General features: G+C 42.7%; 1 protein-coding gene across 9 annotated transcripts in view; it reads left to right on the top strand.

The window, feature by feature from the left end:
* The window catches only part of CCP110 (centriolar coiled-coil protein 110), a 344,554-nt gene extending 323,398 nt beyond the window's left edge, over positions 1-21,156 (top strand). For 4 of the 9 annotated variants that reach the window (XM_078665110.1, XM_078665107.1, XM_078665106.1 and 1 more), the window contains 2 exons: positions 3,158-3,231; positions 19,792-19,980. In XM_078665110.1, coding sequence (XP_078521236.1) covers positions 3,158-3,231; positions 19,792-19,844 — 127 coding nt within the window. In that variant the 3' untranslated portion in view covers positions 19,845-19,980. Of the gene's footprint in view, positions 1-3,157; positions 3,232-19,791 lie in introns of all 9 variants that reach the window. The other 5 variants (XM_078665109.1, XM_078665108.1, XM_078665114.1 and 2 more) reach the window with 2 other exon arrangements.
* The last annotated feature ends 4,535 nt before the right edge of the window (positions 21,157-25,691 follow it).

Genomic DNA, 25,691 nt, shown 5'->3' with positions numbered 1-25,691 from the left:
GCTACTGATCGAAGAGCCAGGTCTTGAGAAGTCTTCTGAAGGTCAGCAGGTCCTGGGTCTGTCCTAGGCTGGTAGGGAGAGCGTTCCAGGTCTTGGCGGCGAGGTAGGAGAAGGATCTGCCGCCACCGGTGGTTTTCCGGATACGAGGAACTGTGGCGAGGGCGAGGGTGGTAGAGCGGAGGTTGCGGGTGGGGGTGTGGAAGCTGAGTCGGTTGTTGAGGTATGTTGGTCCGGTGTTGTGTAGTGCTTTGTGTGCGTGGGTGAGGAGTTTGAAGGTGATTCTCAGCTTTCCGGGAAGGCTGCTGTCTCAAAGGAGGTGTTGATTGTTTTCCGGAGGTGGGGTGCGATGGTTGTGCTGGCAATGTTGAAAACGTGGTGAGTGCACGAGTCGGATGGAGATCTGGAGTGGATGGTGTTCATGGTTTTGATGGTGTCTTCGTCGCTGACGTTGGACCAGGCGGTCAGGCGACTGGTGTGGGTGGAGGTCACGGGGATGGTGGTCTTGGTGGTGGGTGCGGGTGTGTCTCAGTTCAAGCTGTCGTGGATGTCGGTGATCTTGCTGTGAAAGAAGGTGGCCATGGAGTCGCACAGGTCTTGTGATGGTGGAATGTCGTTGGTGTTGGAGCTGGGTTTGGAGAGTTCTTTCACGATGCTGAAGAGCTCTTTGGTGTTGTGTGCGTTGTTGTCTAGGCGGTCCTTTTGGCGGTCCTGATGAGTTGGTGGTGTCTGCGGGTGGCGTTCTTTTGGGCTGTCTGGTGAGCGGTCGCGGAGCCATTTCTTCTCCAGCTTCCGACCGGTGTGCTTGGAGGTCCGGAGGTCTTCGGTAAACCAGGCGGCTTTCTTGTTGGTGTGGTTGGTTATGGAGATCTTGAGAGGGGCGAGGGTGTTGGCGCAGTCGTTGATCCACTGTTTGAGGTTGGTAGCGGCGGAGTCGGGGTCGATGGGGTCGGCGGGTGGTCTCAGGGCGAGGGTGGTGGTCAGTTGATCCTTGGTGACTTTGCCCCAGCAGCGGCGTGGCAGCTGTTGGGTGTGGTGGTGTGTGGTGGGTTTCCTGAAGGTGAAGTGAACGCATCTGTGGTCTGTCCAGTGGGGTACGGTGGTGTGGTTGAAGGAGACGTGGGGGCTTGCGGAGAAGATGGGGTCCAGCGTGTGTCCAGCAGCGTGGGTGGGTGTTGTCACGACCTGTTTGAGTCCGAGGTTGGCAAGATTGTCGATCAGGGAGGTGGAGTTGGCGGCGTAGTTGTTGTTCTCGAGGTGGAAGTTCAGGTCCCCGAGGAGGATGTAGTCTGTGGAGGCGAGGGCGTGGGTGCTGACGAGGTCGGCTATGGTGTCGCTGAACTGTGGTCGTGGTCCGGGTGGTCTGTAGATGAGTGTTCCTCTGAGGGTCGTGTTGGGGTCGGTGTGGATCTGGAAGTGCATGTGCTCGGCGGTGTTGAGGGTGTCGTCGGTGTTGGTAGAGACTCTGAGGGTGTCTTTGTGGACGATGGAGATTCCCCCTCCAACTCCGTTGGCGCAGTCTTCTTAATCTGCTTAAAAGAATGCTGGACTTTCTACCTGCATCTAGTCGGAAAGATTTTATTCCGGCAGCGATTACTGAAAAGATTAGACATTAGCAATTCCCTTTTTGAGTTTGCTTAGAAACGCCATGCACCAACTTTAGACAGTCCAGAATGCAAGAGCCTGCCTTGTATTAAAGCTTCTGAGACATGTATCTGTCTGAAACCATCTGTGTGGTGTGCACTGGCTTCCTGGCAACAAGAGGGTGTTATTAAAGACCATGGTCCTCCACTGTTGAGCAGTGAATCAGGCAGGGCATATATCTCCACACGTTGGTACAGCCCAAAGAGAATGCTAACATCTGCTAGTACTTTGCCCTTTACTGCACCTATTTATTTATTTGTGTTTTATAGAGCGCTAACTTGACCTGTTAGGGTATCAGAGCGCTTGACAGGATTCATGAGATGTATGCAAGAGACTTTGAGTGGGTGGGGGATACAATTGGGGTAACCACAAGTGAACTTGGCCCGAAGGGTATCGGAGCGCGTTATAGAATTCGCAAATTGTAAACAAGGGGATTTTGGGGGGGGGGGACATTTGGCATAAACACAGGAAAACACATTTTACGAGAAATAGAGAGACCCAGATCTCAGGGTGGGGTGCCCAGAGGTACCGGGTGGATGACAACAGGATAGACAAGGTCGCTGAAGTGATTTCAAGTCAGTATTTAGGAGAGGAATTTGCCCATTAGGAAGGTTTTGGCATCCTTTTTAATGCGAGCCAGAGATGGAGTTCTTCTAATGGCAGGTGGGAGTGAGTTCCATATTCTTGGTACAGCCCCAGAGAAGGCTTGGTTGTACGTTTTTTTTTTTCCGCAAGCGTGCTGGTTGGAGTAAAAGGCCTCTGACGGAACGGGAGTTTCTGGTTCCTCCGTATATCACGAGTTTCTGGGCAAGAAATGCCGGGGAGTTTGAGTAAAGGGCCTTGTGCATGATGCATTCCAATTTAAGTTGGATTATGGCCTCAAGAGGAAGCCAGTTCAGAGATTTCAGGTGTGGAGAAATGTGGTCGAATTTCCTTGAGCCTGTTACCTAGAATACAACTAAAATGGGCGGGTGTGCTTTTTTCCCCCATGGCCATCCAAACCATTGAATCTGTTTCCCTTGGAGGTAAGGAGAGCACCTTCCATTCTGGTGTTTAAAAAAAATATTTGAAAACTTAGCTTTTTAACCTTCAATAGTTTTCCTCTATGGATCACTTTCCTCATCTTATAGCACCGGGACATCCTCTGGGTCAACTGTTTGTGCTTCCCAAACTAATATTCATATACTCACATGTCTCATTATCTGATAAGCTTCATTTGAATATCGGGAAAAAGGCATTCAACAAAAATTTGCATTGACAAGAACAAACGGTTAGATGAGCATAAGAAATCAGTTACTACAACCACCAACTTGACTCTTTTGTTTTTTAATGGATTTTTCAAATGGGAACATATTATCAATGTATATTTGTTCTGTGGAAATTTGACTACTTACAGGACGTTTAAGGTTTTATTATTGCAGTTCTGTGTTTATGTTGAAACCATTTTATTAGGCATGCGTTTACCCTATAATTGTTAGTGTCCTAAGTAATTTTTTATGTTTTTATATTCAATTAGAATCTCTGAGACCAAAGTTGAGCAAAGTGTCGAGAAGCCGTCCGCAAGCAGAGTACATAGCAAAGTTATTGCAGGTGTGTAGAAAATAGGTACCTATGGTACAAATGGCCTACCTGCGAGTTGTACAGTTGCTCATTTATGCTGAACTTTAGCTAGAAATCCGTAATGTTGCTGATCTGTGGTATGGTGTCGTTGGGTGTGGTACATAGTGGCAGTGTTCAATTTTTTTTAGGTTTTAAAAAAAATATACTTTTTAAAGCTCTAAATTAATTGGTTGCTCATTTGATATGGAGAGTCTGTTTCATTTTGTATTTTGTGGAATGAAGAAGCGAACCTTTATCGGGCATATTAGGCATCTGAATTCAACCCCTTCAGACCATGTACTTTTGTGTTTATTATTCTTCAAAGACAGTATTGTAGATTGGATGAAAGGCTGTGTTATAGAAGGGGAGGACAATCCCACACCACAACCACATTAACAAGGAGAGAAGCCCAGGGGTGTGCACCTTGGCAATGGAAAAACATCATAGCTTCCTGGCCTACTTCTGAAAGCTCTCAAACAGAAGAGGGCCATACAGTGTTTCACCCACCACTATGTGTGTGTGTGTGTGTGTGTGTGTGTGTGTGTGTGTGTGTGCAGTAAGTCTCACCCTTTCCTTAAATCATTTCTCTGTTGGACTCTTCTAACTCACTCTTCTGGGCATATGTGCTGAAAACTAATTCGGCAGTGACGTTAAGCCTTTGTCTCAAAACAACACTTTTTGTTTGAGACTCTGCACCCCGATTTGTGTATGCCTTATCTTCAGGGCTTCTGTTCTGTGAGTACCCTAGGGTTTCTCTCTGGATTGTTTTCGTACATGGTATTAATTTGCCTCCCTGCACATTCTGGGTTCTTTGGCTGCCCTTCTCCTGCTGTTCAGTCTCCGCAAGATTAACAGTACTGGCGTTTTGCACTAATATGTGTCTGTGTGCTAGCAGCTGCCACAGTCCATTGCAGGACTTGCTTGAAAGACAATGCTGCTATCCGGTTGAAAGATGTTTGATCTCCTTTCTTGGAAGATTTGCGCAATTTGTTTCCTTTCTGCTTGGTTAAACTTTTCATCATGTGTGCACTACTTTTAGTGGCAAAGCTGTGGGTATGTCTGCTTTTGGGGATACCGGACTAGCATCAGAGTGCTGCCTTAGTAGCACTTCGGTTAGATTCTGGATTTCCACTTTGATAGCAAGCGTTTGTTTAATGCTTCTACTGAAATAAAAATGACCAGTTTCCATAAAGCATCTTCTCAGCTAAGGCTTTTGAAAGTTCTTCGTTTAGTCGTTGAATTACTGGATGTGCCTAAGTGGCTTCCTTGACTTCTTGCATAGACTGTTGACCAAGGCTGCAATTTAGAGCACAAGCTTTCCCCAGTGTAATATTCTAGTTGGCAACATAAGAATGTTTCAGTTGCTTCTCTTTATTGGTTTTGAATTGAGTCCATCCAGGCTGTCTCTATAGGATTTTTGTTTATAATTGTAAACCTGATGAATTTTAATAGAAATACCATGCCATCCCTGCCTTCTTAGATTGATTTGTCCGAATGTCTTTTGGCACCCTTTCAAAGGGACCCTAAATGGGCAAATCCATAGTTGGATTATCTTTAGCTCTATGGGTCTCCTTGGCCTGGCTCCATGTTCTTCGAATCCTTCAGTAAGGCTTTAAGATTTCCCCATTTGTGCTTCCTTTCATCTCTCCTCAGTTCTGACCTTCAACTAAGGATTCTAGGACCTACTCGGTACTTGGTTACTCCTATGCTAGTAGTTTATCTGCCCCTGGGGTGCGCAATGTTTACGTGGAAATAACCACGGATTATATTTTACAACACAGCCAGTATCACACAGGTAAGTACCACTCACGTCAGTTTCTGGCAATTTACAAAGCGGGACTTATCACGCTGGGAGATTTTTTTTTTTTTTAATAATAGGTAAATGTATTAAGGAGGGTACAGGTTTTTTAGTGTTAATGGATGGGTAAGAGTACAGCCCCTGGAGCTGCGAGAGGCCACGCGCCCCTGCATTCTTTAAACTTAAAGCCCCAGGGAGGGGGCAGTCCCTGGGGCTGGGGCGGGGGTGGGAGGTCAAAGAGCCACCCACCCCATTGTTAAATATATAAGCCCCAGGGAGGTGGTGGTCCCCGGAACATAGATAAGCCCCAGGAAGTGGTGGCGTGCACCACTCTCCTTTATTACAATGTGCCCTGGTCCTGGCCCACCCCCAAACAAAGCTCGGCAGCCCGCACTTCACTTTTTTTAAAGCTTTTTGGCAGGATCCATGTATCCCACTGAAATGTATTTTTTAAGGCTTTTTTTGTGCCATTTGTGGTCCCTGTGGAACCTTCCCAAGAGGCCTAGGGGGTCGGAGTATTTCAACACTGCCCCCTTTTCTTCTTTTTTGTAACATTTTTTTTTGTGAGACTTGGCTTGAAGCAGAGTCCCACAAAAAAATGCAAAAGAAAATGGCTGCCACCAAATCACAAAAACACGCTTTCTGAACCAACATCTAGCTTTCTGACAAATTTGGTGTGATTCCTTTCGGGCTGTAGTAGTGTTCAAAAAATGAAAAATCCCCATAGACATAACATGAGGAAAACGTGTTTTGGGCCCCGCCCCTTGTTTCTCAGCACCCGCTTGACAGATCATTCAAAAACTTTCAACACAGCAGCGGAAGTTTTTTTTTAAATTTCAGGAAGATTCGTCAAGCGGCGCCAAAGTTATTGGCAAAACAAACACGTGTATATATATATATATATATATATATATATATATATATATATATATATATATATATATATATATATATATATATATGAACCAACAGAATTCCGGTAAGACAAGAATCCAGACGAGCCCGTAGTCCTTTTTTACTGCTTTATTCCGGCACAGCAAGCGAACGAGGATAAATAACACCTCCCTCTAGGGCTTATCAAATCCCCGGGGCTGCCACCTTTCTGGGGCTCTTCTAATTACGAATGCAAGTGGGTCTGTCCGCATCCCCAGGGACCGCCGCCTACCCAGGGCTATTCAATATAGTGAGGGGGGCCTCGAGAACCCCCTGCCCCAGTGGACCGCCACCTCCCTTGGGCAATTTACAATAATATCGAGGGGCATCGCAGAACCCCTCTGCCCCTGCCACAGACCACCGCTGTCCTGGGGCCAAACTCTAAATTGCGAGGGGGGTTGCAGGCCCCTAGTCAAGTAAGGAGGGGTGCCCCCCCCCCCCCTCATGGAGTCCTAGATGGCCCTGGGGACTACCAAAGGGCCGGCTCCAGCAATGTCTCTGGTTGCCCACCCCCAGCACATTGGCAATAGCATACTTGGCTATAATGTCTCTGACCACGTCATGATTAATGTAATATGTGAGGTCATAAGCAGTGCATTGCAGAGGGGCCCAAGTTATAGTTCGCTCAGCTAACTATAACTGCTGAATTTCACTGGTTTTGTACAAGTGTAACTTCAGCCTAACTACAACAGCTCTATAACCTTTGTTTTTTTTCAGTAAATAAATATATATTACACAAACAATGCGTTTTATTGCATGGGTGGTATCAACTTATATTCATACTAGGAGCCCTCTTCTACTCCATTCTGTTACTTTTGCAGTGGAGCAAGTGGATCTATAGAAAATTAAAATGCTGGAGAAAGTTACTTGAGTCCAGACACAACGATGCACACAGTCTCATACACCAGTCACATTGGAGGGTTCATTCAGATTCAGGGACTTGTAGCCCACACAGTTTAACCTTGGTAAGTGATGTGAGGAAGAACTCTATGATGAAGCCTGGGTGAGGGTTTTGGTCCAAAATAGAAGGATGTTTTCAGTTTCAGTGACTTTTTGATCAGGAACCCTCTAATGTAAGTGGTTCATGAGACCATGTGCATTATTTCGTCTTGACCTAAGAATTTTAGGGAGGAATGTACATTAGGTCCTTAAACACTCCACTTTTACTTCTGTGTCTGTGGGTGAAAAAGTATCTTCTCAAGGCAGTGGTTGAATCTGGTGTTTGTCTTCCACAGTTGTACACACCACGCTTTTTTCCTCCAACTTCAAAATCGTTTGCCTTACAATATTTTTCTAGCGCTTTTCAAATATCTTGGATGGAGACTGCAGTCTGTGTCCCCTTTATGAATAGTGTTTCAAAATCCATACCTGATGGCAGATCTCATATTGCTTTTATCTGTACAAATTCTCAGATATTCTTCTGGTGAACATTTCAGCTGTTTCATTTATTGTGACTCCTGTCAGTTCCAAGTATGTCCCCTATTCTTTAAAGATTTTGAATGCAAGTAATCTGTGGGATGGTCACCTGAAGATCAAGAGTTTTTTTTAACTGGTGCTAAAATTCAGAGTTCTTAAAAAAAAAAAAAAAGAAACTAGCACAAAGATCGTGTGAAAATGTGGTATTCGTGGTGATTCATTTTCAGGGAAACAATACTTCAGTATCGAATCTTTCCTAACTTCACATGCTTGAATCTTCCCTGTCGTCATGGTGGGATTCCCACTGTAATAACAAGCAGTGCCATGTATAAGCATTGAGAACCATAGAGAAGTTAAGTGACATTGGTAACCAAATCTGTGTCTAGACCGGAGGTTTGGTTTAGGCTGGTCTACCTTCACTTTTTATTCTAGCAGCCATTAAGAACACAGTAACATAACCAAATTACATTTCCCATGAAACCTTGGGGAAAGAACAGTTTATCCAATCAACTCCATGCATACCCCTTTAAGGTCCCTGCTCTTGCCTCTTCTTTGTTCTCTGTCCCAGCAGCCCACAGTCAAGTGCATTCAGACTCCTGGGTCGTTATTTTATTATAAGACTGACTTTGATATAAATAATTGTTTTGTGTTTGTTAAATACAATTTGTGCTTGTTATAGCTAAACGCTTCTCTTGCAGCGCAACCGCTGAAACGTTCGTCACTCCTCCACGGCGCTTAAATTTGTCAATTTTACTGGCTTGTTGCGCGAAGCGATCTTCTCACCCTAGGGGACACCGCTCACTTCCTCCTGTTCGCATCCTGCATGCCCAACCTACTGTGGCAGCCGGCACACCAATTTCACTACGTTTGACAGGTGACGCTCATCAGGCTGCCTCTGACAATTAGGAGCTGTTTTCTTCAGCAATTTCTATCTCATTCTTCATTCTGGCCATAATGAACCTGCGCCCGGAGTCTGTACACCTGTGTGGGTCTGCACACAGCTTCTAATAAGGCTTATAACTTGGACATGACCTGGGTTGCATTTAAGTCTTTCATCGTTAAGCCTACAGGGAAAGTGGGGTCCCTTGGGATTTCCCCTGTATTATGTACACTTATCCAAGGTCTTGTGAGGCGTGTATCACTGCTTAGACCGTGTCTGGGCCACCCCAGCCTACATTAGCCCCTAAAATGCAGACGTGGAGGGGGGCATTTGACCCGCCGCATGCTTCATTAAGGCTCTTCCAGAGGTTCCGGGGCACGAAGGGGCCAGTGGCAAGATCACTCATGATTTGGCAACTTCTACCCCACCAGAAGCCACCCACGCCAGCAAGGATCTCTAGGGAATTCCAGAGAAAGCAGCTTCTACGCTACCTCTCTTTACGACTTTAAGGATTCAACTAGAAAATCTGTTAGATCAGATTTGTTAGATCAGTTCCCTGATTACATTTGGGAGGAAGGATTGCAACTTATGAAGAATCCTGCTTCTGTTGCAGCTGTCGTTTCTCGGCTTGATAAGAAATAAACTGCATCAGAAAGGTCGCGCCTACATGTTTAATAGGCCATCCATGTCCAGATTCTATGGTGATGCATGCGACCTAAAGCAGGTCCAGGAATCCTTCTACTCTGTGTTCAGCACCTCTGGACTAAGAAGGCCGACGCCTGGATAATATTGGTAAGGGGTTTTCAGCAATGGCAGGGACATCTATCAGAGCATCTAACATGCTGGCTATATTAGAAAGGTATAGCAGGCAGATGTGGTCAGATATAGCAGCCTTCCTAGGAATTTCTACTGAGGATAAAAGGAAGCTAAATAAATATTACAGGTAGATGAAAGAAGTTAATCTGGAATAATAGATTCAACAATAGATGTGTCCTCTTCAGCTTTCAGACAGATGGCGGGTGCAGCAGTTCTAAGTCAGCAAGGTTGGCTATTAGACATGCCTTTTGACTGTGAAAACCTTTCTGGAAAGCATGTCGATGATGCCCTCCAATCTATGAAAACAGACACTGATACGGCACATTCTTTGGGAACTTTATAACAGCGTTGTTTTCAGACCTTTTGGGGAAGCAGATGATGAGGCCAATTTATGCCCAGAGCTTCTTACCAAGCTTATAGATATCAACACTATCCCCAATTTCAACAGGGGCATACTCACAAAAACCTGCCCATAGACAACCTCTGACTGAACTAAAAGGCCTCGCGGGCTCCAGACAACAGTGACAATTTGCAGCCACCAGTCACCTCAGTCTCTTGACAGGAACATCTGAACAAAGAACGTTCCATCATTGGAAGAACATCTCTTCAGACAAATGGATGTCGTATGTAATACAGCAGTCACAGCCTAGAATTTGTTCAAAAGCCTCACAGACACCCGCCGCATGAGGTCTCATCAGCATCTAGCTCTGTTAAAAAAGGAAATTCTATCACTTGTCTCCAAGGGTACAATAGTAAAAGGTCCACTCGTATATCAGAACAAGGGCTTCTACTCCAATGTCTTCCTCATCAAGAAAAAGTCTGGGGAAAAAAAGACAAGTTATGGATCTGGGACTTCCGAACAAATACATAAAGAAACAGCCTTTCAGAATGCTGTCTTTACAGATTTTAAAGCTACTAAAGTCAGGAGATTACATGACTTCACCAGATCTCCTGGATGCGTACTTCCACATCCCCATACATGCAAAGCATCAGAAGTACCTAAGGTTAGGGGTGGCAAGGTGTAATTGCCAATTCAAAGTTCCTTCCTTTGGGCTTCAATCGGGATCACAGAGTTTTCACAAAATGCATAATCCCGGTGGTGGCGTTTTTGAGAAGAAACGGTCACCAGGTGCTCCCATACCTGGACGACTGGCTTATCAAAGGCTCATCATTCAGCTCAGCAAAAAGATGTACTTCAGCCTGTCTTCAGTTGTTTAAACTTTTCCGTCTAAAAATTAAACCGATAAAAGTCATCCCTAACACCATCCAGAACGTCTGTTTTCCTTGGAGCAATTTTGGATACAAAAGCTGCCAAAGCTTATCCAAACTTAGAGAGAATTCAACGCATATTGGCATTCTCTATCAATTCTGGTTGGGCTTTTAAATCAATGGTGTAAATTATGTTGTCTGGCACCCCATTAATTCCCAATTGACGACTCAGGATGAGACCGTTGCAAGAACAATTGGATGTGCAATGGATTCAGGCAGTGTAAACATTGGAAGACACAATCAACATTACTCCAACTATAAGGCTAGCGGTGGCATGGTGGGGAAGATAAGAAATATTTCTGCCAGCCTGTCGTTCATCCCAACACATCCTCCCTTTATAATAATAACAGACTCTTCCCTAAGGCATTGGGAAGCTCATCTTCAAGACCTGGAGATTCATAGCAAATATTCTTCTCAAGAAGCAAGAATGCACATCAACCTCCTAGAGTTGAAGGCAGTTTTCTTAGGTTCCAATTATTTCTTCCCAGAATACCCAATGCAATGTCTTGGTCCACAACCATGTTCCATCTCATAAAACCGGGAGGAACGAAATTGAAGCTGTTGTCCATACAAGCCCAACAAATATGGAAATGGTTGCTTATTCGCATTTCCTTACAAGTGGAGCATGTTCCTGTAGTGGACAACGAATGGGCAGAGTCCCGAGCCAAATTTTGTGACGGTGTCACAGTAACTACAATTTTTCAGACAATGGGGAATCCCAATTTTTTAAATCTTTTTGCAACTCTTCAGAAGAAAAAATGCAAGATGTTCGCAAGCAAATTTCCTCCGAGAAACTCATGGGGAAAGACATTTCTTTTGACCCGGACAGGAATGTTTGCTTACGCCTTAAAAATAAAACCAGAACCGTGCTGCCTCATTGCGATAGCTCCAGCGTGTCGAAGGCACTATTGGTTTACATAGCTCCTTCTCCTGTCAGAATGTCCTTTATTCAGCTCTAATCAACAGAAAATCTCATCTCTATGAACAAAGGTCAGATCATTCATCAACAGATACAGACTCTCAACTTATCAGCTTGCCTCGTCATAACAATGAATTTGGATTGCTGAATATCAGAGGAATGTAAGGCACTTCTAGAGCTGTTTCGAGCAGATGCCCCTAGTAAATTCTATAAAGCGAAATTGAAAAGATTCTGCTTTTGCTGTTCAAATAACGATCTTGTATATCCTCTCCAGAATGGATTGCCCCTTACCTACCACACCTGGCAAAGCCAGGTCTAGCTCATAATTCAATAAAAATTAATCTGGCAGTTAAATAAAGATTTTGGAGACTAAGAGGTATGGTTTCTCTCTGGTCTAATGGACTGATCAAGGAATTCATAAAGGTCTCTTCAGAGCCTATCCTCCAGTAAAGAGTCCTCCAGTGACCCGCAGTTAAATATGGTTTTATCACAGCTGATGAGAAGTTCCTTTGAACCTACACAAAAGGTCTAAATGAAACCGCTAGACGAACAAGTGAAATACAAGCTTTATGGTTAATTAATCCTTATTACAATTGAAAGAATGCAGGGTGATGCTGAGAACTAAAATTCTAAATTTATTCCAAAAGTTCCAACTTCGTTTCACTTGAACAAACCAATTGTTTTGACAACATTCTTTAAAAACCCTTTGACCACAACTGAAAGATTCCTGCATTCTTTGAATGTCAGAAAAGGTTTAAAGTTGTATATGGAGAGAACAAAGACTTTTAGACAATCCGACCAACTACTAATAGTGTTTTCCCTGGCTAGAAGGAATTGCACTATATCACAGAGCAGTATAACTCAATGGGTATCTGCAGCCAGTGATTTGTCATGGAAAAAGGCAGGAAGGCCATTGACCACGATGGTTAAGGCACATTCCACAAGAAATGTGGCCACATCTACAGCCGTGTTTTCTGGGGTTTCTTTACCAGACATTTGCAGAGCAGCAATGCAATCTAATGTCCATACCTTCACTAAGCATTATTGTTTTGATTTTTCTTGGAAAGCACTGCTGTGTTGGGTAAGCAATCTTACGTCGCCTTTGTCAATAAGATAAAGAATTGTTGTTTACTAAAAATAAAACTTTAAACCTAAAACATAACTTTATATCTGGAGCAGGAAATGTTAGTTTTAGCATAATTACCATTTAAGTGTGGTCATTTTCTTCATCGGAGTAATTTTCCATTCCGCTACCTCTTCTTTGCTTGGTACTGCTTACTAATCTTATTCAAGCATGTGAATCTATGAAAGATTCAATACTGGAGAAGAAACAAGTTACTTCACTGTACACTGTGGTTCTCTAATATTGATATCTTTCATAGATTCACATGCGACCCGCCCTCCCCCCATTGGGGCTCACCCCTTCAAACACCTTTCACATTCATCTTTTACACTCGTGCTTAGAATCTGAGATATGGTGACCCTGCTGGGGAACAGTGCTTGAGGGCCTGTGCTCTGATTGGTTAAAATGTGATTGGTTACCAATGTCACTTAACTTTTCTGGTTGGCAATGCTAACATATGGCACTGCTTGTTATCACCGTGGGACTCCCACCAGGACGGCAGGGAAGATTCAAGCATGTGAATCTATGAAAGATATCAGTTCTGGAGAAACACAGTGTACAGGTAAGTAACTTGTTTCTTGTATCACTTAAATGAAGTGCTTACTAATTTTTCTTGTTCAGGCCTCCTAATTTACTTTTTTTCTTGTGTTTTTAATCTGATGAGTCTTAAAATCACCTCCAAGTGCTTCAAACCAAATGCCTCACCCACATTAGCATCACATGAAATATAACTGCCATGGACTAAAACCCTTTAACTTCAAGTTAAACCTTACCCTGTCTTAAAATAAAAAAGTTTGCTATCGATCCTCAGGTCATTTAAATCTGTGTACTTCTGCTTATGTTTTCACTAAAGCTCCTAGTAGGGGTGACCATATCAAATGTGTTTTTGCACACAAGACAGGATCTCTTTACATGGAAAGGAGATATAGAATTGGAACATCTCTCAGTGCATGCTGAAAGCTGTTGTACTTGCACACCATGTTGGAAATGTATGGATCTCAAGGACAAATTGTTTTGCTCACCTACATTAAACCTAGATGTGCAGGAAAGGCGTTTCTGAATGCTGAATCAGTCTAATTCTCAGAATAATTGGAGTTTTAGGTTTGAAAAGAGACTTCGTTATACCCCATTGAGTGGATGAGTGGATTATATTAAACATGTTCCAAATTCATATTGTATAATTATTATCAAATTCAGTTAACCAAGCATGGAATTGTTCATTTAAAAATTTAGGGCCAACAGTACTTAAAGAAATAGCTAGAAGTAGAAGTATCTTTGAATAATGGTGTAAAAAGAAGGTTGTTAAGGTGTAACTTGCTGTAAGGATTTTGCCTCGTCATTTATTGATTACCGATGGTAGTCCTTCACTTACATTCACCATGCCGACAAACCATGTATGTCTTATGACCAATATTCCTGTTGTGATGAGAACCACTTTGGTCTTTTTCATTGAGAATAGACCAACTCAGTGCTGTGCGCTTTCTCCTTGTTTTCAGCTGTGTTGTGAAATATTAGGTGGTAACTTATGACCACCTGGGTTGCACCAGCTCCATGATGGGTGCCCGAAACCTGACTTCTCTTTAGCATATATGCACAGAGAGACACACTCTTTCTCTTACAATAATAATAGGTTTGCCCCCAAGCTAAGATTGACCCACAAACCTACAGCCAAACTAGCCTAAAAGCGAGCTAACAAACCAAAACTGAAAAGAGACTACTAACAACAGTACGATATCCGATCTAGTCCCTGCCCTATGGCAGATGGAGTAACCAAATATTAGGCATCTTACAGAAAATTGTTTCCAAAGACTCCATCCTGAGGTAGGGAGATAAACTATTCCACACCATGGCCGCTCCAAAGCCAAGAGCAGCCACCAATCTGGGCTTTTTTCTACAAAGGGAACCACCACCGCCTTCTTAGTAGTAGATGACCCGAGACTGCGGCTTGGGTGATAAGTTTTCACCAAAGAGCACAAATACAGCAGGCCCCTGCCATTACATTTTTTGTGACATAACTAGATGGCTTTGAAAGAAATGATCTTGCTTAGAGGAAGCCATTGCAATTTGGCTGGGGCTGGACCAGAAGGCGCACGTCTAGACAGCTTTAGCACTAAACGTGCAGCCGCATTTTGCACGGTCTGATGTTAGTGCAATATCCTCTTAGCAGCCCCTATATAGAGAACATTGCAATAGTCAAACTGGCGGTCAAAGGAAGGAGGTCCTTGATCTTCCTTAGAGTCTTAAAGGTACTAAAGCATTTTCCTGCAACACAAGCTATCTGTCTGTCAAAGGTCAGCTGAAGGAGAAACCAGACTCCCAAGTTCTTTAACTTTGATGTACATGCTGGGACAGGACCCAGCACATCAGGCCACCAGGCGGAGGTCTAGACAGAGGGATTTTACCAACAATGAGGACCTCTGTTTTGTTGGCATTAAGTCTGAGGCACCTACTGGTCATACACCCTGCCATTGCCAGCAAGCACGATCTAAATTGTGCCGCCCCACTTCCTGGGAAAGGGTGATAGGAAGTTGCACATCATTGCCATAAGACACAATAGTTACATTGTGTCGCTCGATCTCTGCCAGTGGGCGCATGTATAGAATAAATAAAGTAGGGCTAAACGTTGAGCCCTGGGGCACCTCCTGAAGCAGAGGCAGCGTATCTGAGGAAAAAGGCCTTTGGGCCACTTGGGAGTTGCGGTTATGGAGGTAGGAGGCTAGCTCCTCGGAGCCCAACCCTCAACACCGCAGTCCCATAGCTGCTCTAAAAGGTGTTCAATGCTGCACTGATGTCCAGCATTATTGATGCTGCTGTCTTCCCCTGTTTGCACAGCGTCTAAGAGATTCTGAGGCTAACAATAGGGCTGACTCCTTAGAGTACTGAGCCTAGAATCCTGACTGAGACAGAGGCAACATATTATTGGTCACTATCAAATTAGTTTGTTGCGTATTAACATATTTTTGCAATAAAAGGGCAGCAGTGAAATTGGTCTCAAATTTTCCGGCTCCACTGGATCTAGAGAATTTTTTGAGAATGGGCACAGTAGCATGCTTTCATTTCATGGGTAGTTAACCCATAATAAATGAGATAGTGGTCAAATTGCGCAGATCAGATCAAATTGATTCCATCACCTGAGCTAAGATTTTAGGTGTGCCGGATCCATAGGGAACCCAGATTTGACTTGGGATCTAGGGAGGGAAGACTCGGGCTAAAGAAACCATTCTCGGAGGGTAAGACATCAAAACGAGCTTCTGGGCATCGAAAGTCTCTGACATCCTGCGGGAAGGAGTCATACATTTTAGACACTTTTTTGGTGAAGAAGCGAGCAATCTCATTACAGCTCTTGGGAGATGGAGTGTTATGAACAGAATCACATCATAAAGAGGGAGTTGACAATTGAAAAGAGTTCGCATGAGAAATTTGCAAAAAACTCATTTTTTGTGAATAATAGGGTCGACGTAGTATCTGATAGGGTTCAAGCACGGCATTATAATTTGCCTATGCTGTCTGCAAGCTTATACACGGAGTGTAATATGTAGTTTAATACATTGAGTGTGGGAAAGGGCCATAGACAAAGCCTTGGGTGGTGAGGATCGCACTCCCCCACTGTAACAACGCACACAACTGCAAGGAACTCTTCAACATCGTGAAAGAGCTCTCCAACCCCAACGCCGGAAACAACGACATCACCCCATCGCAAGACCTCTGCAACTCCCTCGCCTCCCACTTCCACAACAAGATCGCGGACATACACAACAGCTTCAGCACGCAACCGACGCACGCCACGACCGCGGCAACACCACCCACCGCCACCCTCCGCGCCTGGACCCCGGTCAACACCGAAGACACCGTCCACATGATGAACTCAATCCACTCCGGATCTCCGACCGACCCCTGCCCTCACCACGTCTTCAACAAAGCCGACGCTGTCATCGCACCCCACCTGCGGGACATCATCAACACCTCATTCGAAACCGCCACCTTCCCCGAAGCTGGAAGCACGCCAAACTCAGCGCTCTACTCAAGAAACCTACAGCAGACCCCACCGAACTCAAGAATTACCGCCCCATCTCTCTACTCCCGTTTCCAGCCAAAGTCATCGAAAAGACCGTCAACAAACAGCTGGCCGCCTTCCTCGAGACGAATGGATCCCTCGACCCATCGCAGTCCGGATTCCGTGCCAACCACAGCACCGAGACCGCCCTCATCGCCGCCACTGACGACATCCGAGCCCTGATGGACAACGGAGAAACAGCGGCCCTCATCCTCCTAGACCTCTCCGCGGCTTTCGACACCGTCTGCCACCGCACCCTAGTGCAGCGCCTCAGCAACGTCGGAATCCAGGAAAAGGTACTGGAATGGATCGTCTCCTTCCTCGACGGAAGAACACAAAGAGTCCGCCTACCACCGTACAAGTCAGAGGCCACCGAAGTCATCTGCGGCGTCCCCCAAGGATCCTCGCTGAGCCCTACTCTCTTCAACGTCTACATGAGCCCCCTCGCGGCCATCGCACGCCATCACAACCTCAACATAATCTCCTACGCCGACGACACCCAGCTGATCCTCTCCCTGAACAACGACCCCGCCGCCGCCAGAGCCAACCTGCACGAAGGGATGAAAGAGGTAGCCGAGTGGATGACGACCAGCCGACTGAAACTGAACTCAGACAAGACGGAGGTCCTCATCCTGGGCTCCTCGCCCTCCGCCTGGGACGACTCCTGGTGGCCCCCCGCCCTGGGCACCGCACCCAAACCAACGGACCACGCACGCAACCTGGGCTTCATCCTGGACTCCTCCCTCTCCATGACCAGACAAGTCAACGCCGTCTCCTCATCATGTTTCAACATCCTACGCATGCTTCGGAAGATCTTCTGGTGGATCCCCACAGAGACCAGGAAGACCGTCACCCAGGCCCTCGTCACCAGCCGACTGGACTACGGCAACGCACTCTACGCCGGAACCACCGCCAAGATCCAGAAGAGACTTCAGCGCATCCAGAACGCCTCAGCCAGACTCATCCTCGACATCCCACGACACAGCCACATCTCCGGACACCTGAGAGACCTGCACTGGCTCCCGGTCAACAAGAGAATCACCTTCCGCCTCCTTACCCACGCACACAAAGCCCTCCACGATCAAGGCCCGAGCTACCTCAACAACCGCATCAACTTCTACGCTCCCAAACGCCACCTCCGATCTGCCAGCCACGCCCTCGCCGCCGTCCCACGCATCCGCAGAGCCACCACAGGAGGAAGGTCCTTCTCCTACCTGGCCGCCAAGACCTGGAACTCCCTCCCGGCCAACCTGCGCCTGACCCAGGACCACCTCGCCTTCAGGAAGAAGCTCAAGACATGGCTGTTCGAGCAGTAGCGGCACCGCCCCCCCCCCCAAGCGCCTCGAGACCCAATGGGTAGGTAGTGCGCTCTATAAATGTCTGTGATTGATTGATTGATTGATTAACAATGGTAATAAATAGTTTCTGCATCATATGACTAGCCAGTGAAGACACGCTTGGAAAATTACCCGCCAATTGTTTACGACTTCAATGAAGATTCTTACGATGCAGACGCAGGACCACAGATTGAAAACAAAAAATCCTCTGGGTCATCTAGAATTATGGGTTCTCCAAAATTGTGAGTTGTACAAATGACTCCAAACCCCGAACTCAAGATTCTTACGTAGATTTAAAATAAATTATAGCTTTCCTTTAGCTCAGTTGATGGCTCCCCTTTAGCCTGGTTTTTGGACACCATACAATTTTTGTTAATCTTTCAGACTGGCAAGTCTGAACTCTACATTATAATAATTTTGTAGTGGTAAAATTTTAGAGGTGAAAATCTTGTTGTCTATATACCTTTTCTCACAAAAAATTTCATTTTAGTCAACAGTTTTTTTGGAAAAAAGTTGCGCAACACAAATGACGACTTGTTAGTTTGTCTCCCAAAGAGGAGGCAGATAGAAACTGCACACTTTCCCTGGATGCATTTTCGTGGGAACGGAAGTACGAAGGCTATATAATGGATGAACTTGCCGAAATGTCCATAGAAATGCTCAGCACTGCTTGACTGAAAAGCTTTGTAGTCCGGTGGTTAATATAATACTAAATACACACAACAGTACCCCTGGGATTAAGCAAAACAGTTAGAATAACTAAAGGCCTAAAAACAGTAACCATTAACCTATATATCTCTAGCAGGCTACAGAAGGAAAAATCCTTTAAAAGGACGGATTCCCATCATTCACCAGTGGTGACATGCTTCATCATCTGGGTCTCCTCCTAGTGTCACTCTAGTGGCACTAAAGGCTGCAACCCTCTCAAAAGGAAAGGGGAGCTTGCAGATTTTTTTTTAGGGCTATATAAATTATAGCTATAAAACACTCTATATTTGCACCTGCAGATGTCAGTAATCGATTTGTGTGGGAGTGCTAGGTGCAGTGCGAAGATACTGTGAAATGGTGAAGTAAAACAGTGCAAAACAACAGTTTTCAACAAATAACATCCAGACAGTTATTTGTTGAAAACTGTCGTTTTGCACTGTTTTTAGGTTTGACCTTTGAGAGAGATTAATAAAAGTTTCTTCTCTCAGCGGTCAATTTTAATTCACCATTTCACAGTATATTCGCACTGCACCTAGCACACCCATACGAATCGATTACTCACATGTGCAGGTCCAAATATAGTGTGTTTTAGCACTATAATTTCTATAGCCCTAAAAACAACATCCGCGAGCTCCCCTTTTAATTTGAAAGGGTTGCAGCCCTTAGGCCACTAGAGTGACACTATCAGGAGACTCAGATGATGAAGCATGTGACCATTGGTGAGTGATGGGAATCCGTCCTTTTATAGGATTTTTCCTTCTGTAGCCTGCTAGAGATATATATAGGTTAATGGTTACAGAATCCAAGCAAAATGAAAGCTCGTTGACTCTGGGGGGGAAGGTGGGTAGACTGCACGTACATTTCTTGCTTGAGACTGCAGGTACACTTTTTTCTTGAGTCAAGTGTAAAGAAACGTGAATGTCTGCTGTCATGATAAATCTTTTCAAAAGTATCTCTTTAATATTCTCTCGATAAATTAAAGGAGTGTCTGCTGTGCAGAGGTCTGAGGCTTTAACTTTCAGGTTGTGTATATTTAGTTCTAAACAGATCTAACAAGGCAAATTAAGGTGAAATGAAAAATAGTCTGCCCAGCAAACATAATTTTTCATAGTCCTGAACGGTAATACATGTAGGACTATGTACATTTTCATCATTTTTACATTAACTAAGGGTAAACATAATATATCAAGCTGTAGATTTGCTTGCACACGTATGTTCCCTAGCACTATGTGAAATTGGAATTATACTAGCTGAACTGTGATTGAGAACAAGCTGACTTATTCTTCTTTATCTTTCAGGAGTATTTGCAGGAAGAACCCAAAAAAAGAAGCCAAATGTTGTGACAATTTAAGAAGGCAGCACTCACTTGGATGAAAAAGAGAAAGAGACATTTTATCATTTAAAAAAAAAGAACAAAAAACATCTGCCTCCAGTAAAGAGTGTTTCCTGGTTTTGTTGACAATACATATGATACAGTAATCCCCGAACATGTTGCAGTAGAAAAATATGTAAAGTTCTTCTGTCTGGTTGGAGTATATGTAGGGTTGATGACATCAAGGGCCAAGTATAATTGGTCTAATGCAAAATATCATCATTTTTGTGCCAGTACTGGTGTCAGATTTTTATAACATTGTTACATAAAAAGTTGGTGAGGAACTAAGGTATGGTAAAACTATGAGATACGGGCATTTCCAGTTAAGAATATAGTTCTAGGTTTGTTTAGGGTATTATTGTAAACATGGAATATAATGCCCGTGGATTATGAAGTATGGTGCTTACTAACCCACACAATATACAGTTGGCATGGTTCAGCTGGTATTCAAGTGCAATTCTTTTGTATAATGTAGCCTCAAAAAGTAGTTTCTTTATGAAAATCTATCTGTGTTGGCCTGCATTCTAAAACAGACAAGTTGTTAGGTTCATAAGGAATTGAAGAATTTGATATTTTCCATCTGTGAGACAACGGTAATGGGTATACCTTTCAATAGGAAAAAAGCTTATTGCGTTCTGTGTAAGTATCTGTGACACGTGATGTCATGAAGAAACGTGTTTTACTGTATCTAACATGTTTTCCAATCTGATCTTCCTTTTGTCACATAGTCTGGAGCCGAAACGAGGAGTCAACCAGTTTTTTATTTCGAAATTGGTTTAAAAGGTTTTTTTTAATAAAGGAAACGTGTTTGCTAAAATGCAGAAGGACATCTGACTGACTGCCTAAATGAACGGGGTCTGTTTCTGTTTTAGTGTTTATTTCTGAAGCTTGTATTTTCATGCTCATGTACTTAATTGGTAGCTGAGATACTCTCCTCATCCTTTAAGCAGAAAAAAAACATAATTTGGATTATTTTCTTAGATTTAGCTCCTAAAGTACTGCTGGCCCCTGAATATCTTTCTTGGGTTGATTAAGTAATAGAGTTTTGCAAAATATCCAGAATGCAACAAATATGATTTAAAAAAAATCCCTGGCACACAAGCTCTGAGCTGCTTTTTCACAGATTTGTTTAAGGGAAGGAAAATGCAATTAGTGTTTTGCAGCACACTGGAGAGATTACTTTGTGTGCCTCTTTTTGGACACTAAGATTGTGGTAACTCCTGCATTCTTTTTAAACAAATTGCGAAAAGACTTCTGAAATAAAACAGTACAATATTGTAAAATGCCTTCATCTGCTTGTCCATGGGTCAATATTTCTGTTCCGATTGATCATCTCATTTTTAGATAGGCTAACCAACTACTTACTCTTGAGGCTTCACTTTAGGGATCTACAGGTCAGACTCCCCTATTTAGTAATTTCTTCCCTTAGTTACGAAAGAATCTTGATTCTTGGTAATGGAGCCCCAGAGTAAGCTGTCCTTCTATAGTGGTATGATAGGCTTACATAGTGTGCCTCAGGCATTTATACTTACTTTAAAATACTACACTTTACCTCACTTAAATTGACAGTTCATACTGGTTTACTGTGTGGCCGAGCTCAGCATTAGGGATGTGAGGAGAGCTACACAATAAGACTATTTCCAATTATGCTGTCGCGTCAATTTTAGAGGTTTTCAAGAAGAAAAATGTATTTGAACTGTCACTAGTTATTGAGCATGTGGACCAAATTCATTACAATTACAGGCACTTTGTGAAGGCCTGTTTTTCCTTAAGAGGTACAGTTGTTACTTTTATTTCTGACACCACTCTAGATAGTTCTTTTTTATGTACTTATGAATTAATAAAGACAACACGTATTTACAGAGTGTAAGACATTTTGGGTTAAATCCCCAAAACATACATACATGGGAGTGAACACAGCATACATTTAGATCTTGCTATTTAACAATACGGCTTGATTGTATATTTATGGTAATGGATTACCAGTACTTTTAATGCACTGAACATACCCAAGTAGCTTGGAAGTAAATGTTTGAAAATGAAAACTTAATACTCCATTTTGTTTTTCCTAATGTTCTTTCTCATAAGAATGTTTTGATCTTGTATTATACTTAAGGTTCTATACCAATTAAGCTGTTACTATTCCTTCCTCTTAAGTGCCAGAAAGCAAATCATTGTTTTTGTATTTATTTGTAAATGTTTTTAATTTTCTTTCAGTTGTGCCATTTTTTAAGTTAAAAGCAGCCAATTTATCATAAGATATTTATTTTTTTACTATTTCATTATTTGATTCTCAACTGTTTTGCATATTTTCTTATGCTTTCTGTAAAATAAAGTGCAGTTATATATATATTTGTAGAGTGTACTTTTTTCTCTTAAAACATTCTGGTTTTTATTCAGTCTGATTAGACTATCAATGAAAAATGTCAGCCCAACAAAAAAAAAAAGTAACCAAAATGTGTATTTTTGGCTTGAGAGACAATAATTGGTTAAATTAACATAAATCTTTATTGTGCGTTGCAATGCCTCAGCTGACCTTGTATGAGTGTTTCTGAATCAAGACAGCAAAGTGGTTGAATGCAGCTGGCAAATAAATGAGCCACAATAACAGTGTTTCATTCGTTCAGCATTAAGCTTCTTTGGCTGGTCTGCAGACTTACCATTGGAGTGAAAGAGGGCAGGAATATGACAGCATGTACATAATTTAGATTTCTGGAATTATTACAATTCACAATGGGTAAAGTCATGCAACCTTGCAACATCTTCCATATCAACATGTCTCCATGTAAATCACGTACCTTACTAATTTAAATGTTAATATTTGCATGGGGGGGGGAGAGAGAGAGAGAGAGAGAGAGAGAGAGTGTTAGTGTGTGTGTGTGTTAGTGTGTGTGTGTGTGTGTTAGTGTTAGTGTTATCTTTACCATGATACTATGTGACAATAAGCACCCAAACGCAAGTCCTTGAATTTCGATATTAGCCAGTGTAAATTTAATGTATTAATTATTGACCTGTAGAGTACTTAGTGACAAAACTCAAGATAGGTTCCCCCAGATAGTCTTAAAACGATTTCCTTACTAATTGTTAAGTGACTCCCATGGCATATTGACTATTATGTTTTATATAGTTGGTGGCGACTTATCATTATGTTAGAATTATCCCTCTTTTAACAGAAAATCTTGTATCATAGCTCTAGATATTTCTTTTTCGGCCACGAAGATTGTCAAGAAGTCTATTTGATCCCCTGTACTGAGATAAAAAAAAATCTTCAAAATGTAAGCCTCAGTTTTTGACACATTTGCAAGTTAGTAACAGTTGCTGGTGTATTTTTCCTTTGTTCTTTATATTTCCAAGAAAGTTGATAATCCAACAGATTCCGTTTTTTCAAGGACTTTTAAGGGAAGTGCTTTCACTAAAATCTGCTAAACAGAACTGCAAACTTGTGGGATACCTGGTCACAATTCATTCTACGTTTCCCGGCTAAGGTCTAGCAAGTTCCTAATTACAATCAGGTAAATTCTTTTGAACCTATAAAAAGTATTTTACAAACGTATACAATTGTTAGACCCTACGGTCATCTTTCTGAACTTCATCACTCAGAATCTTTCAACATCAGCAGGACTTTTCAGGATCTCTATGACCCAACATATTTTCAAATTCAATTATTTTATGCTTTTAAAGGGTAAGTGTAATTCTGTGAAGTGTAATTACACAAACTTATTATGTAATTACACATAAGTATGCAAAATGCGTCATTGCATTAAACAAATTAACTGCCTGGTCTGGTTGGGTAAAATGTAAGCTCAAAAATGTACTTTTGAGTTGCTTTCTGGTTGCTAATGTTAAAAACACTGCCACTCTTGTTTAGATTTATAGTTTTGCTCTCAAAGTTTACCCAAATTTTCCCTGTGTGGCTAAAAAATATAGTTGAAATGTTTGGTGACCGCCCATATTAAAGGAATTGCTGCTCGCATTCAAAAACCTTGCAGTTCACTTTCAGATTTTACTTTTGCACTCAAAAACTACCCAAATGGCCTACTTGGGTAAAGAATAATCTACCTGGAATGCCGCTCGTGAAAAAAAATTATCCAAGTGGTACAGCCTTCATTAAATTTTCCCCAAAACTATGCAGTGTGGCATAATGGTTTAACTAACCTCAGTGATTTAGCGTAAATTTGGTTACACAAAATTATGCCAATTACTCCAGCATAAATAAAATTTCACCCAGGCCAAATATAGCTCTACCTATCTATCTGCCTATCTGGCTAGTTATAGTTAGGTCAGCTGTTCAATAGGAAAAGCATTCTTTGTGTTGCTGCTAACATTGGCACCATCTGTTAATCTCCACTAAACTTTCCAAAAGGGTGCTGCTTTTTGACTAGTTGGTGCATGGAAACTTTTGGGGATCTGTAAAGTTGAGGCTGAGAAAAAGAGGGTGTCCCAAAATGCAAAATCCCCTTGTATTTTCCGTGGACTTGTTTAAGAAGGGCTACAGCAAAAACTACTGAACAAAATTACACCAGATTTTGCAGTAAGCTTGATCCTGATCCACTGATTGTGTTTTTAGTGATTTGGTGTAAATTTCATTAAGTAGTTTTTGACAAATTAATGTTTAAATATAATTGTATATCTGGATAGGTGGGTCCACGAGAGTAATAGAAGTTTGCAGGGTAGTGTTGTGAATCTATCTAGGACCCTAATTAGATATCCCCGATTCATGCCCTTATGTGGTTATAACAAAACATATCCTTATAAAGGCATAAGAATCATGTCCATATTTAGTAATAGCCAATGCAGTCCAAATACGGCAAGGCTACTCCCATAGACTCCTAGAAAGTACAACGCGTTCTTTAAACAAACCAAGCCTCCAGCAGCCCGGGAAATCCCCCTGCTTTTGTTTTGATTTGAACAAGAACTCCTGGAGTCCAGAAAGAACTGTTAGTTCTTAGTGACGTCTTATGTCCAACCTTACGTCAAACTCAGCACCTTTCAGGTATAAATATACCAACGTTGCCTTAAGCAAACACAAGGTGGTTTGGAGCAGAGCGGCTATCTACTTGCCCGACGCCCAGCTGATGTGAGTGCCAAAGGAAGCCGACCCTCCCATTTGATGCACTGAGAGAGACGGTGTCTTTTCTCCAGCCGAGAAATCCAGCTCTGGTGTTTCCAGTCACCCTTGCGGGTTGCTGGGAGATCGAGTCCCGAGAGAGAGATACAAGACCTTCATTCTAGAACCAAGGTACGGAGCTGATTAAAACCTTGAGAGAATTCTTGATTCAGATTCTTGGCAAAAACCTAACTTAACTTAAACTGCAACTTACTTACTCCTTCCCACGTATTAGGCTTAGGTCAGGTACACCGGGGTAGGCGTATCTTAGAAGCACTAGTTGAGTACGTTAGTCAATGTTTTTATGTATGTATATATTTTATCCATTTTAAAGTATCATATGGCTCAGAAACCATATCAATGCTTTTACAGTATTATTTCATAATACTCCTTTTACTGTACGCACTTTACTTCATGATAAGTATTGCAATTGTGGCAATTCATTTCTCTTGCATGAGAGAAGACTGCTCAATAAATAACCACTTTTTATTAAAAACGCCCGTCTCTTTATTTCTCTGCACTCTGGTGAAATTAAGCATGCACGATTGACTGAGTGAAATAGTTGTCTATTGTTTTCACACAACTCTAGAGATATACTCTTTATTCTGGGGGAGCAAAGTTGTCATGTTTATGCGGTTGTCAGAAACTAATCCCTTCTTGTCTAATCAGGAAAGTTAACTCCTTCCTGAACATTCGAGAAAGTTTCTAGTGACCTCTGA

This window comes from Lissotriton helveticus, chromosome 10, assembly GCF_964261635.1.
Source record: "Lissotriton helveticus chromosome 10, aLisHel1.1, whole genome shotgun sequence".
Classification (NCBI taxonomy): domain Eukaryota; kingdom Metazoa; phylum Chordata; class Amphibia; order Caudata; family Salamandridae; genus Lissotriton; species Lissotriton helveticus.
This window is presented reverse-complemented; position numbering and strand designations above follow the sequence as displayed.